Here is a 14213-nt window from a genome sequence, read left to right on the forward strand (position 1 = left end):
AAAAAAGCACTGATTTTAATAGAAATGAGGAACTAAACCCTGGCTACCTCCCTACCACATCTTTTTCCCCAGAAAAATATTTTTTCTTCTTTAAATGGACATTCGAATGCGGCTTCAAAGAAAATAGGTAGTAGCTGAGTTTGCATAGCATATTTAGCCATGGTTTAACTTAAAATTGATGGATTTGATGGCTGTGTTAACCACAGAGTCAACTCATTCTCCTAAAACCTCCTCTCTCTCTAATAGCAGAGTTACCATCTCTTTTTTTAAATTTAAATTGCAAGAGAGGAAAATATATAATCTTCCTGTTCATTTAGGATATAAATGGCTGGGAAAAAATTAAAAGGATCCTCAGATGTAAACTATTGTGTGAAGAAAGCTACAGCAATTATTTAAATTCAAGCCTTCTACTCTGCTCCATAAAATACAGGAAAAAAAATTAAGATGACTGGAGGAAAAAATAAAAGAGGCAAGCTTCCAACAGTCAGAATTTGGGAAGTCAATTATTAGCAAATAAAAGTGATGTCTCATTTAAAGTCTGCCTTACAGCTATCAAATATAGTACCCCTTAGATCTAAGCTTTTGACATTGCATGCACATACCAGCATTTTAAATATACTAAACTTTAGCTACCATCCAATGTGCTGTTAAGTGATTTTAGAGTCTGTCTAGAATAATTTGATACTAGCACTTTTTAGATACAGTAGGTAAGTTGATTGGTGAGGCTGTGTCACTCATACAGTATTGCCAAATGGAGACTCGACTCCGAGTTCCCAGAGTAATGTTCTAATGGCACCCTTGTGAATGCAAACTGGCAGCTTTGCAATGTCCTTGAGATCATGAACAGATATAAGGATCTGCCGACTTTCTCTTACATCAGCCCATCCCAGTTTCCCCTGTGGATTAATTATCACTGTTGTTCTTTGCTTCAAGCACAGTGTGATGCAGACCACTATATTTGGAGAGTTTGCTGAGAAATGATACTTCCATCTCACCATCTCTGAAATTTGTAAGCAACAGCTCCGGAGGAGGCGGTAAGCATTACATACTACCATGGCTAGGTTTTTAAACACCTTGTGGAGTTACTAAGCAGAGAGGTCCAACATAAAGCAAATAGCAAATACCGAGGCTTCATCAGTAATTACTGCAAAGATTTCCAGGATGTAGATCAGGGAAGCAGAAGAGAATTCACTCCAGGGCCATGCTAGGAGCTTCCCCAGTGGCTTAATTATAAATGCTACAAAGTGTTATGGGAAAAGAAGTTTACATTTCTGAAATGTTGCAAGAGAATCTAACAGTCTATCCAATATTGCTCTGAATGTTAATGGATTTAGGACATGTCTCTGCACAGAAAGAATGCCACAGCTTTGGGGATATGAACCCAACACATTTAATTGTGTCACATGAATGCACAATTTGTCTTCAGATGTTGACGAACTTCCCAGCATCCCTCATTATTAGCCATGCTGGGTGGAATTGTTAGGAGCTATGGGTTCAGTTACACCAGGAGAGTTGCCTGTGTTGGGCAATCATGCTGAAGTTATATTTCTAAGATCAAGAAATACAAAATTTCCTGTACAAAAGTAGCAAAAATAGCTATTTTGTATACAAAAATAGAAAAATGATTTAAATTTGATCATTTTCCTGATAGTTGATAATACAGCTTATCTTTAAAAGAATTATTAGCAAAGCTTAAGAGGTCAACTTTTTATCAGTTTTTTTCATGCATTTGTTCTTTAGTAGGTGCATTTAGTAGTGAAACTTTCTGAAGTTATTTTAGCAAGTGGAGTTTTTTCTGGCAGAAAGGGGAAAGTAACAGGGAAAGCATCTGATTCATATCCACATGTCAGGATGCTGTGAAATCACAGACACTGATTTAATTAAAAAAAAACCCTACATATTGACAGGCATTGCCAACTTTTCAACTAACTCCTATAGGTGTCATATGCAAAAAAAAAAAAAATCAGAAAAAGTCGTAATCACACAAAAGATACAGAACAATGAAGGGCTACCACAATGCTACAAAGAGCAATTGGAAACTTATCAGCCTTATTAATATCCTAGATCTGTGATAGCTTATACTCTTGAATAGGGTGCTAAACTCTTGTCTCTAAAGGTTCTCTTTTCCTTAACAGTAATACAATGGGCCATAATTCAATAGCAAAAATTCAATTTTCATCATGGCAATTCCCTTCTATAGGTAAGGATAAAATTTCTGTTTATAAAGTTGTTAAATTAGACCTGGGAAATGAAGACATTATCAACCATCATCTCCAAACCACAAAAAGAGCCACTAAGAAATCACAGATGACCAATAAAATTATACACTATTCACCTATATTATTTTATATGGTTTATTAGATGGATTTTCTTGAGTTATTTTAAGGGTTGGATTTAATTGTACACTGAGAGTCCTTGAGAAATATGACAGTATAACAATACAGCACATAACTAAATTAAATAGATAAGATTTAATTCTCAGGCTGCCACCCTCTTATTTATTTGTAAGCAAAATTCTGCCTAAAGCTGATGAAAGCTGAGTATGCTGCAATCACGTTAACACTGTAATATCTGAGCTTATTATGAGTTTTTTGTCAGGATGCTTTCTTTTATTATGAGCATATTAAAGCTCTTGTAAGAAAAATATGTTGTAATTTTCCCTGAATGTTTGGAGTTGTTGTTTTTTTTAAAGGGGGTTCACTGTCAGTGCTTCTTGGCCTCTGTAATTTCTTCAATAAAATGCATTGTTGTTGTTTTTTAAAGGGGGTTCACTGTCAGTGCTTCTTGGCCTTTGTAATTTCTTCAATAAAATGCAATGGCTTTGAAGATGAAAGAAGTTATTTTTCACACAGATAATGGGATCTGTGGCAATCAGAAGACAGAGAAAGGTTCGTCTACATATTCTGCATAAATCAGATGGCAGGAATCGGTTTTAGAAGGATAAAGACTGTTTTTTTATCAGACTGTTGTTGGCTTCAATCCCAACAACAAAATCTCTTTTTAGAAAAAGAGAAAGTATGTGCAGAATCTTGCACTGAATTGCTGGTGAACTAGGAGCTATTCTTCAAAATATTTCCCAACCGTAAAGCCAGGATTCAGCTTTCTCTAAGAGGCTGAAAAAACATAGAGCAACATTATAAGAGCAAAGTAATAATTTGCATTTACAAAGCTGCTCTCATGTTTGTCATGTTAATTTTGTTTACATTATGTGTAAACTTGCTCTGTGAACAGCAATTTTACAATGCTTCAGAGCTATTTCTTGGCAAACCCCATACACTAACAAAAAAGAATTCACTACCATATAAAGTATACATCAGAGTCATGCCCGCCCCTTTATTCTTTCTGGAGCTTGTTCAGCTTGTTCCTCAATCATGACTCAAGGCTGCAGTCCTACACACATTGCTAGGGAACTGGGATTGTAGAGAAATTCAAACTGAAATTCTACACTGTACCTACTAAGCTGACATGATAACCTCATGAATCCAGTGATTTCCCACTTACAAAAATCAGCTTTCTCTTCATTTCAGTCCTCATCTCAGCAACACAGAGGGCAATATGGAGGAGACCATAGACATTTACCTTACAGGGGTGCTGCGAGAATTATATCTAAGCAATACAGGTAAGCCATTTGAAACCCCCCCCCCCCAAGATTTACAGTAATAATATCAGACAGCACATCTCATTGAGGAAAGTAGGACATTGTATTTTCAAGGAAACACATCTGATTTAAAATGTATATAAATATTGGGTAGGCAACAGTTTCAGTCATGGGCCACATAATAAGGAAGTGATGGGTAGATCTTCTGCATTCTGTAAGACATGTTATTTGAGCTTATGGAAATTTATATTTAAGTAAGGCCCACAGCGTTTCCTCTCACTCCTCAATAGTTATTTCTTTAAAGTACCTGCTTCCTTTAAAAATATTTCTAGATCACATTTTTGAAAATGTGAAACAATAACTATATAACAGCTTGATAAGTATGGGCACACAGATTAAGTAGGTATAGGAATATTAGTAATGTCAAAACCAGGAACATATGTCACAGATTAATTCTGTAATCGCATTACAGTGAAGGTAAAGGGGAAATGAAGTGCCAGCTTTAACGAATACAAGTCTTCCTTGCCAGATCTGATCTTGTAAAATAATACCGTGGTTCGCAATGTATTCACGAAAGGAACAGATTTTATTAGCACTCCTCTACTCAGAAATAAAACCCTTTCAATTCAAAAGGGTTTACTCTCAGATCATAAGCGGGGATGGAGCTGTAGCCTAAATCCGACAAGGAGACGCTCGTATAAGAGTGAATTTGCGACTCCTATTTAAAACGGCAACAACAAATACCAGTCAGTGATGCAGCGATTGCACCACACAACTAATGGAAAGCCAGGGACAGAGGAGGCAGGACGCGAATTGCATCACCGCAAAAGGAAGCAAAATCGTTCCGATCAAGCTGGAAACGGGGAAGAGCTTCATCCCATTCACGACCGGCTAAGCAAAGGCGAGGGAGGGGAGGAGAAACGTCACCGGCTGCGACGGGCAAGAGAGAGGAAGTGCTGGAGGAAACACGTGTCTGCACCGACCAAGGCTGTGCTCTGGTCCTCATCTGATGCTTCTTGCCTGAATGCAAGTAGGGAGTCGGAAAGGTAAGAGTGAAGTGAGATTAAAGCAAACGGCTGTTTAAGGAGTCGGGGCGGAGACACGACACCAAGAATTGCACTTTGGTTGCCTCTTTGCAAGAAAGGCCACTCCATTCGTCACTCTGGAACCTTCTTTTGAGTAGAAATGCTTTAAAACGTTACCAAGGAGGAACTTTACAATCTCCAAAGATCTCCAAAGGAAAGCAGGGCTCCTGCGATTTCATTAATTTTAAAGAACAGGGAATGCCAGCAGGGATAAAATCATGAGTGCAAACGATGGTCTGATACAACACAGAAGTATTATCTTGTGCCTATTTTTCCCCTCCCCCTCCAGAAGCATCTCCTATTGAAAAGGTAAACAGGGACAAGTCGTTTGTAGGTCACAAGTGCAAACCAGGCTGAAAAATGGGAACAATCATGAAAGTGCAGATTTTTTTTAAAAAAAACAGCAAGAGATGCATAAAATATGAAAATCCCATATTTTCTTTCAGTTTGGGTTTAAAAAAGTCTTTAGTTTTTGAAACCTCTATATATCAATTGCATATTAAAAGTGCACTTGTAGAATGTTATACCTAGTCTGTTGAAACTCACAAAAGAAACAACATATAATCTAGCCGCTTCTAACACCTGGTTGTCCAACCTTTTGGCTTGCCTGGGCCATACTGAGTGAAGAGGAATTGTCTTGGGTTGCATATAAAATATATAATTAATGCATATAAATATCATTTGTTTTTATTTTTTAAATTTTATTGTCTTGTGGGCTCGCATTACTAGCAGTCCAGGGCTGCATATTGCCTGTGGGCAGCGGACTGGACATGTCTGATCTAACACTTGCTCCTTAAAAAATTGTTTATTGGCATTCCCAAAAAAATCATGGTCCAATATATCAATTGGTTTCAAACAAATACTTTTCAGACTTCAGTCTGGAAATTAAGAAAGCAGTTTTCTCAGATGTCCTAGAGACATTGAAAGAACTCTTAGGGTGGAGGAAAAAAAGTTTTGATAACTTCAGGAATTATTACTGCACAATCTTTGTGGACTGTTATTTGGTTCATCAGATGCACAGAGTATAGTGCTGAAATAGGAATATTATATACAGCAGAAGACAAATGCCAGACAATTTTATGCATGGCTTAGTCACTGCTAATGCTATAAAGATGAGTCTAGCTATTTCATCTGCTATAAATGGTATGTTCTCTCTTGGAGAACAAAAAGGGGAAAAGGGCTCTTTAGCAAGGTTAATTGACTGATTGATTATGTGCCATCAAGTTGGTGTTGACTCTTAGGGACAACAGAAATAGATTTTACTCATGACAATCTGTTCCTAACCTGGTCCTTCAAGACTTTCAACAGTGAACTCAATGCCAGTGTAACTGATTCCATCCACCTTGCTCCTAGATGTCCTCTTTTCTTTTCTTCCCCTTTCCCAGCATTAGCCTTTTCCGTATTCTATCCTGCTTCTTCCAAGTCCAACTTTTGCTTCTATGGAGTGTCACAGGGAATACCATCACTTGCACAGTTCTGATCTTTGTAGATATAGACACATCATGGCATTTAAATATATTTTCCAAGGCCTTCAAGCACTCCTCTAGCAAGTACTGGTCTGTAGTGTAGTTCTTCACTGCTTGTTCCTGTAGAAGATTGATCCTAAAAGGCAGGAGTTGGGTACCACTTCAATATCTTCACTGTCGGTTCTAAGGCTGGTAGTTTTACCTGTTGTCATTAGGTTGGCCTTTTAGATTTAATCTTAGTCCCATCAGTTTAACATAGACTATTGATCTTTCTTCCTCCAATTTTAAAACCAAGCTAATGTTTCTCCAATCTAGCTTCCCTTTATATATATTCAGCAAACTATTGTACAATATGCTTAATTTCTAAGAGATGGGCCCCTTCTGCAGTGATAAAAGGGGCAGTTGGATTGGTTGATTGGTTTCTGTATTTTGCCTCATTCTAAGCTTCTAAGTATATCTCTTGATGAAATGGCCTACAATTCCAAGGTTGAGCACCAGAAGAAATTTGATAGACATTGATGTCTTGCATTTTTTAAAATATAGGTAGTCCTCGACTTATAACAGTTCATTTAGTGACCATTCAAAGTTACAATGGCACTGAAAAAAGTGACTTATGGCCATTTTTCACACTTATGACCGTTGCAGCATCCCCACGGTCACGTGAATAAAATTCAGATGCTTGTCAACTGACTCATATTTATGACGGTTGTAGTGTTCCAAGGTCATGTGATCCTCTTTTGCAACCTTCTGATAAGTAAAGTCAATGGGGAAACCAGATTCACTTAACAATCATTACTAATTTAACAATTACAGTGATTCACTTAACAAATGTGGCAAGAAAAGTCGTAAAATGGGGCAAAACTCACTTAACAAGTTTCTCTCTTAACAACATAAATTTTGTGCTCAGTTGTGTTCTTAAATTGAGGACTACCTGTATTGTTTTATTGCATTAGACTAATGGGATTCTTTTTTCTGACAATTTTTCTTTCCTGACACTATATAGAATCTTTAGCAAGAGGAAATAATCCAGGAATCAGTGTTTTCTTTATACTATTATATTTTCAGTGACATTGTTCTTTAAGGTACTGCAAGGTACATTATATCCTAGCACTGCATTTTCTCTTTCTCTTTAAAAACAAAAAATGACCTTGTTCCTGTTGTTTACTAGCTGGCAAATGACTTTTTTTCCTCCCACTTGTTTCAATACCAAGAAAAGCTTCATTTGCTTTATACCTGTGGTCAAGAAGTTTTTAATAGTATAACAACAAAGCCTTTTAAAAATTGGCAATCCTTTAATACTCTAGCACAGGCATGTCAAACTGTCGGCCCACCGGACGCGTCACGTCGAAACCGTGTCCACCCCATTGCTGGCAATGGGGGAAAAGTCCCAATACATCACGCGACGTTGTGAGTGTGACATGCCTGCTCTAGCAGAACCTCCTCATTCAAATAATGTTTTCATGTTACCTACCAATTAGTCCTGTCCTGTTGTTTACTTTTCTCTCTTTTTTAAAAATTTCCATTAGCATGTAAAATCAGAACATAAGTTAATAAAATCAAGAATGCAATTTGTAGTCCTGCACTCTAAATTGCATTTTGGCAGTAATTCTTTATTACGCACATGTTTGGAAATACAACGCTACTTATGAGAGTACTCCTGTTCCTATCTACAAAGATCAAATGTATGGCGAGTGTAATTTATGATTATTAGATTAAGCATAGGAGCCTTGTGAAATTATGACTTTTAATTTTGGTGGTCAGCAGTTAGGTGCTGAGATAAAAGATTGAATGGTGATGCTGGCACAAGAGCTCAAAGGACCTTTTAACAAGTAATTGCAATGCTCCAAACCCTTTGGAATAGACACGGTGATTTGCAGGGTAAAACGTGCAGTCAGGCATAACCCTCTTGCATTATTAATCCTCCTTCTCTTCCTCCTATTAAAATTGTATAACAGTGTCATGTGGCCTGAGATATGTAACATGCAAATAAAAATGAATAAACACAAACATTTTTTTGATATGTCCCATAGCGAGCTTTTTAAAAAGCTTGTTAAAATTCAGAATGCACTTTTCTCCAATTTTCATATGCATCTGAAGAAGCAGCTTCTTCTTAAGTCTACCTAATCAGAGTAGGCAACTTGACATACTGTCACCACCCCCCGCCCCCGTGTATGTGACTTCTTAACCATTTTTTTTGCAGCATTTGCAGCCACTTCCATTTGCAGTTGTTGAAAATGGGATGTATTCTAGCCAACTAGAAGTGGGAAATAGACTTAGTATGCTTCAGTGAATAATAAAAAAAAGTCCCCCAGCAAAGTAAATTCAAATTCTGCACAAAATGTTTGATATGTCCCATTTGCTCTAAGTACAGTTCTTGTCCCTCCTTTTCCCAACTATTAAATCATTTTCCTGTATGAATGTATGCTGGATGTCAAGAATCTTGTTCAGAATTGCCAGACCTTGCAGGATAGTTGAAAACTTTCTGTTCAAGTCTGTTCCTAGGAATTTGCTATTCTAGGGAACCAGTTTGCTAGGTGTTAAATTGGACAATATGTTCTTCTGCAAGATAATCATCTAAAATTGCTATTCATGGGTACCTGACTCACATGCAAAGAAGAATTGGGACTTACATATGCATTCCACAGCGTTTGGACTCTCCGAAAATTATATAAGTATCAATTTTAGATAGCCTGCTAGAGACTGCTACATCCTGTGCCTAGTCCTTACAGTGGAAAAGACTGAATTTTGGACTTCTTGATGCTATGGAACTGAATTTGAACCACTCCGGCTATAGATTACTAATTTCTTTTGTAAGTTGCTTGTGTTTAAAAGGCTATTTAGGATTGTAGGATGATCAGTCCTCTCTAGTGAACTTTAGTCTACTGGAAGGGAGCTGAGTGATTAAACCGCCCCCCCAGCCTTTTAAGAGGAGAAAAAAGAAGATTCTTTCTTCTGTCTTATTATGCTTTCTAATTTTTATTTTATTGTTGTGTCTTGTCCAATGGTGTCCTCTAGATGCTCTGGACTATAATTCCCATTCCTGGCTTTTATTCATTCTTTGGGGTGCTCATAGGACTTATACACCAAAATATCTGGACGAAAGCAGTCTAGCGGATTCTCCAGGAATTAGAGCTACAAGTGGATAAGGTGGGTGGGTGGGTAGCAGGTGACAGCAAGAAAGAACAACATGAATTGAAGTTGAGTAAAAGCAGGGATTTCATGCTTCATTTCTATCCTGCCTTTCTTCTACTGTAGTAATGAATGTACATGTTCATGGGTTTCCAAAGTGATCTCCTTGACCGGCATTGAGCAAACACAGCCTGCTTCGCTCCGGTAATGAAACTATATCAGGTTGCCTTCAGATGATTACTTGGAATTAGAGAATGATGCTTTATTGGAGTTGGAGACGGGGAACTTAAATGAGAAAGAATAGTTGTGAAGAAGAAACAAGAATGATAGGCTAACGTAAGGAGAAGCAAGGAGAGATTCTGAAATGTGTTTCCTTTTTTCTTAGCTGCAAATAACCTGCCGGTGACAACATTATCGTGATGAGTTTTATTGAATATGGAGATACGATAAAAGAAGGGGACACGGCCATTGTCTTCTTGGGACATGAATCCATGTTTCCAGTGAAAGTGCAACCGGGTGGTAAAACTCAGACTAAGTATGGTGTTATTAGACACTCAACTGACCTCATTGGAAAGAAGTATGGTTCCAAAGTAACCTGCAGCAAAGGAGGCTGGGTGTACATCCTTTATCCGACCCCAGAGTTATGGACTCTGAACTTACGCCACAGAACTCAAATCCTGTATTCAACGGATATCTCTTTAATCACCATGATGCTTGAGCTGAAACCAGGAAGTATAGTATGTGAATCAGGTAAGGGTATATGACTCACTGCAATGTTGTTGCTTCTTTTTGCTGTTTTCTATCAGAGGTTTCTGGTACAAATGTCAATTGTTTATTTTTATTTATTCAATTTGTATGCTGTCCAATTCCAAATAACTCTGGGGAAGCTCCCCCCCCCAAAAAAAATAAAGAGCAACATTTAAAAAAACCTACAACAAAGTAGATGGGAACAAAATACAAAAATAAGTACAAGAAGGGAACTCAGACAGTACTCCCAAAGGTGCTTTTCAAAAGGCAACTGGACTTTCCTGTTGTTGTTTTTTCATCAAAAACATTTCACTTCTCATCCAAGAAGCTTCTTCAAGAAATCAAGAAAAAAACCCAAGGAAGTCCAGTTGTCTTTTGAAAAGCACTCTTGGGACAACCATGAGCTGGATGATTGAGAATTTTCATAGATAAACAACACAGATAACAGACCAAAACAAAAAACATCACAGACAGAGGATCCCATGCAATCTACCTCAAAGCCTACAAGAATAGGCAGGTTTTCAAACCTTTTGGAATGATCTTATGGGGGACCTCATTCTAGAGGGCAGGCTCTACTATAGGGAAATTGTGCTTCCTGAGTCCCAAAAGATGATATTGGGTACACACGGGGACCCAGAGTACACCCACTCTGCCAGATTGTCCTGGATGGGAAGAAACCACAAGAGATAGGCAGTCCCTCAGATAGCCAGGCCCAATCATATACAGAAACACATTGGCAGTCAGTACAAATTAGAAAACGGATGCAATATGGGCAAGCAGAGGCAAGCCCATCACTATTTGCTAATGCAAAGAATGAGTGGTAGCTATGGCCCAAAGGGTCTTTCATGGGTCCATTTGGTGCACCCTTTTGTATATCAATCAAACCTTCTGTCACTTACAACTATGTCACTTCACTGCTCAGCTACTGCAATGTACTCTGTATGGAGCTACTCTTAAAAGACAACTCAGAAGCTCTAACTGGTCCAGAATAACAAACTCCACATTCTGGAGAGACAGGACCATTAGTTTGAAAGAGAGGCAAAAGAGGCCATTGATGTTAACATTGAGCAGCCCTCACTGAACAGAGAGAGAGGGATAAAACACCATCTATCTCCTGTCTATAATGCAGTTCTTTCAGCAATTCCAAGAAGATTCCACCCCATTTGCACTCTGATACAAGTGATCCTAAGGGCACAGATAAACCCACAAATGGCCTCAAGAGCTCTCATGGAGAATGCTAACGACTGGATGACTGCAAAGAAATATCCTTCCAACACCACCCCCCCAAATCCTATCAGAACTAATCCTTCCATTGCCCCCACCATCCTGTCAAAACTGATGAAGCTTCTTGGATGAGAAGGGAAATGTTTTCTTCTTCCTCAAGGAAAAAACAATCCAGTTGTCTTTTGAAAAAGCATTTTTGAGATTGTGTCGGCTTGATTCTGTTCTTTTTTGTGTGGATGATTCCACTATCCAGAGCTTGATCCTCTCTATTTTGAATTTTCCTGAAATTTCTAGAAGACATCATCAGCCAGTGTGGGTTGCAGTATCACTAGGTTCATGATATCCAGTTGTATTTCTGCACCCAGGGGAGGTGGAGGAGATGTGGTAGAAGTCTTGACCTGGTCCTTGAAAGATATTGGAGTCTAGGTAGAGAAAACAAGGTCATGTTTAATCCCTGGAATAGAGAATATCTGGCTATTTAGAAGCTGATTGACCCCAGGATAATTCCAAATTGAGCTGTGCACCTCCTGAAAAAACAAGTTCAGAATCTGGGTTCTTCCTAGAATAAATAATAATGGGAATCATGACCTTGAGAGGTTTGGCTCAGCATTGGCTGCTGCAGCAGCTATAAACTTCCCCAAAATTTTGGGGGCACATAATATGATCCTGTAAACCATTGTCACCTCATGCCTGGACTATAATAAGTACCTCTAATTAGGCTGTCTTGAAGATCATTCAAAAGCTTCATCTGGTACAAAATGCAGCAACTTGCTTGGAAATTGACGAGCACTGTTATACTCACATACCACTTCTCTGGAGGAGACACAATGATTATCAGTTTGCTTCTGGGTGCTATTCAAGATGCTAGATATAATTATAACAACCTAAATAGCTTGGGATCTGGGTAACTTGCAAGACACCCAGTAATTCCAGCCGAGAGACACACTAAGAATCTCCATCCTGGTAGATATAATAGGAAGGACCCAGAAATGAACATTCTTTGGTAGGGTTGTTTGGATCAGCTTGCTACATAAAATGAAGTTGGCCACAAGCCTTTAAAGTTTTTTAAGAAGTAAAAAATAGTTAAAACATTGCTTTGTTGCTGATCTTTTGGGGACTGAAGGGTTTAATGTTTAAAGGAGGAAGGAGGTTTCCCACAGGTTTTCAGATGAGGAGAATGCTGTGTGGAATACAGGATTATTCAACATTTATGGGTGTTGCTAGTCATTATATTTTTTTACTTACTGATGTTCCATTACCTTATGTAAAGAGTTTAGATTTGTAAGACCAAAGGTGTTTAGAAGTCTCAGCAGTAAATAAACAAATAAAACACTTTATATATGAGGAAGTACTGTATATGAATGCATTTTCAAAAGCTTTCTAATCATTTAAAAAAATGGGAAAAAATGGAATCATGCATATAGGCCTGCAATGCTAAGATAGTCTTGGCCTGCATAAGTCAAGACAAATTCCCAAGAAACTCCCTTTCTATGATTCTGCTATGTGCTGTAATGCTAGGGCCTATCCTAGCCAAGTCTTTACTGGAACTTTAGTAGAAGGACACATATGAATTTTGGGCGAAAGTAATGCAATTGCATAATCTTGGCAGGATTCTGATATGATAGTATCTTTCTTGGACTGCACTAGTGCCATCTGTAGTTGTGCTTCCTTATTTGGCAGGATGTTTCTCTTTCTCTCCCCCTCTCTGTGGGAAACTTTATGACTGGTAAACAGTTTCTGGATTGAATACCCTCTGATGTGCTAACTTTGAAACTAGGAAACCCTATGAAACTTTGCCATGCTCATTTTATTAGTTACCCTGCCTGAGGTTAGGTTGAGAAATTCAAGATGGCAGATTTAATCTCGTGTCTTGTAAGTAGCTACATTATTAAAACTTGAATACATAAAGATTCCATTTAGAGAAGCAAACAGGAAGCATCTGTGGGTGGAAAAGGGAATTGTTTCTTTTTCCATGTGTCACAAGAACTTACTACAAGTATTAGGACTGTTCCAGCCCTTCCTAAGTAAAGCACTTCTCCATATCTGCCGCAAAATGCAGCCTCAGCTTCTTCCCCTTTCGCGAGGTCTTCATAAGTATGCATGTCAGAGGATACTTCTGTCAAGATAATTGTCCCAGTGGAAGGTTTTGTAAGCATGCATATGAAACCTTATAAAATCTCAGCCTCCTTGAAATAGATTCACTCAGTCTTGAAATGGCTGGTTCACACTGGGAATCTACAAAGGTGCTTTAGTTATTCAAAGAATCTGCCACTTATCTGCCAATAAGTTTCTCCCTTTATATGCTTATATGCATAGGCTAGTGCTTTTTTTAATAGGCTCAATACATTTTGTGGATTTATTTGCAAGCATGGTTTAGGATTTGTTAGCCAAAAAAGGTTTTGATTATTTGACCAATTAAATCATTACTAAATTACAGACGAAAAGTATTTGGAATTTCTTTAAATTCTCTGGACTTTAAATGTAGTTGATGTATCCTTGCCTGTTTTGAATTGAGATCTTGTTTAACTGATGAAGTGTTTGCTAAGACTAAGAGCAGCATTAGGGGAGAAAAATGTTTGGAGCAAGGGTGTAAACTAAATTTATTGTACATTTAACTCACAATAACAATAGTTAAAATAATTGAATGAGATTTGGAAGAGGTCATTTAGACCAGTGGTTCTCAACCTGTGGGTCGGGACCCCATTTGGGGTCGATCGACCATTTCATGGGGGTCGCCAAGCAAGGCTGTCCACCATTTTTTTTGCCCATTTTTTTCCCCTTTTCCGGCGGGTGCCTTACCTCCCTTGGGCTGGGCCAGCTGGTGGTCGGCCTGCTCCGTCTCTGCCGCTTGCCAGCTACGCCTCGGCCGGTGCAGGGGGCGGAACCACGCATGCGCGGCACTCCCGGGCAGGGAAAGTCCTCGACTTACGACCGGTTGGGTAGTCCTCGACTTACGACCGGTTT

At 38.5% G+C, this 14213-nt stretch overlaps 1 protein-coding gene across 1 annotated transcript in view; it reads left to right on the top strand.

The window, feature by feature from the left end:
• Positions 1-4559: 4559 nt before the first annotated feature.
• The window catches only part of TRMT61A (tRNA methyltransferase 61A), a 47539-nt gene continuing 37885 nt past the window's right edge, over positions 4560-14213 (top strand). The window contains exons 1-2 of the mRNA XM_015813239.1: positions 4560-4644; positions 9664-10028. Coding sequence (XP_015668725.1) covers positions 9698-10028 — 331 coding nt within the window. The 5' untranslated portion in view covers positions 4560-4644; positions 9664-9697. The remainder of the gene's footprint in view (positions 4645-9663; positions 10029-14213) is intronic.

Source organism: Protobothrops mucrosquamatus, unplaced genomic scaffold (assembly GCF_001527695.2).
Source record: "Protobothrops mucrosquamatus isolate PMUCROS unplaced genomic scaffold, P.Mucros_1.0 scaffold145, whole genome shotgun sequence".
NCBI classification, from domain to species: Eukaryota; Metazoa; Chordata; class Lepidosauria; order Squamata; family Viperidae; genus Protobothrops; species Protobothrops mucrosquamatus.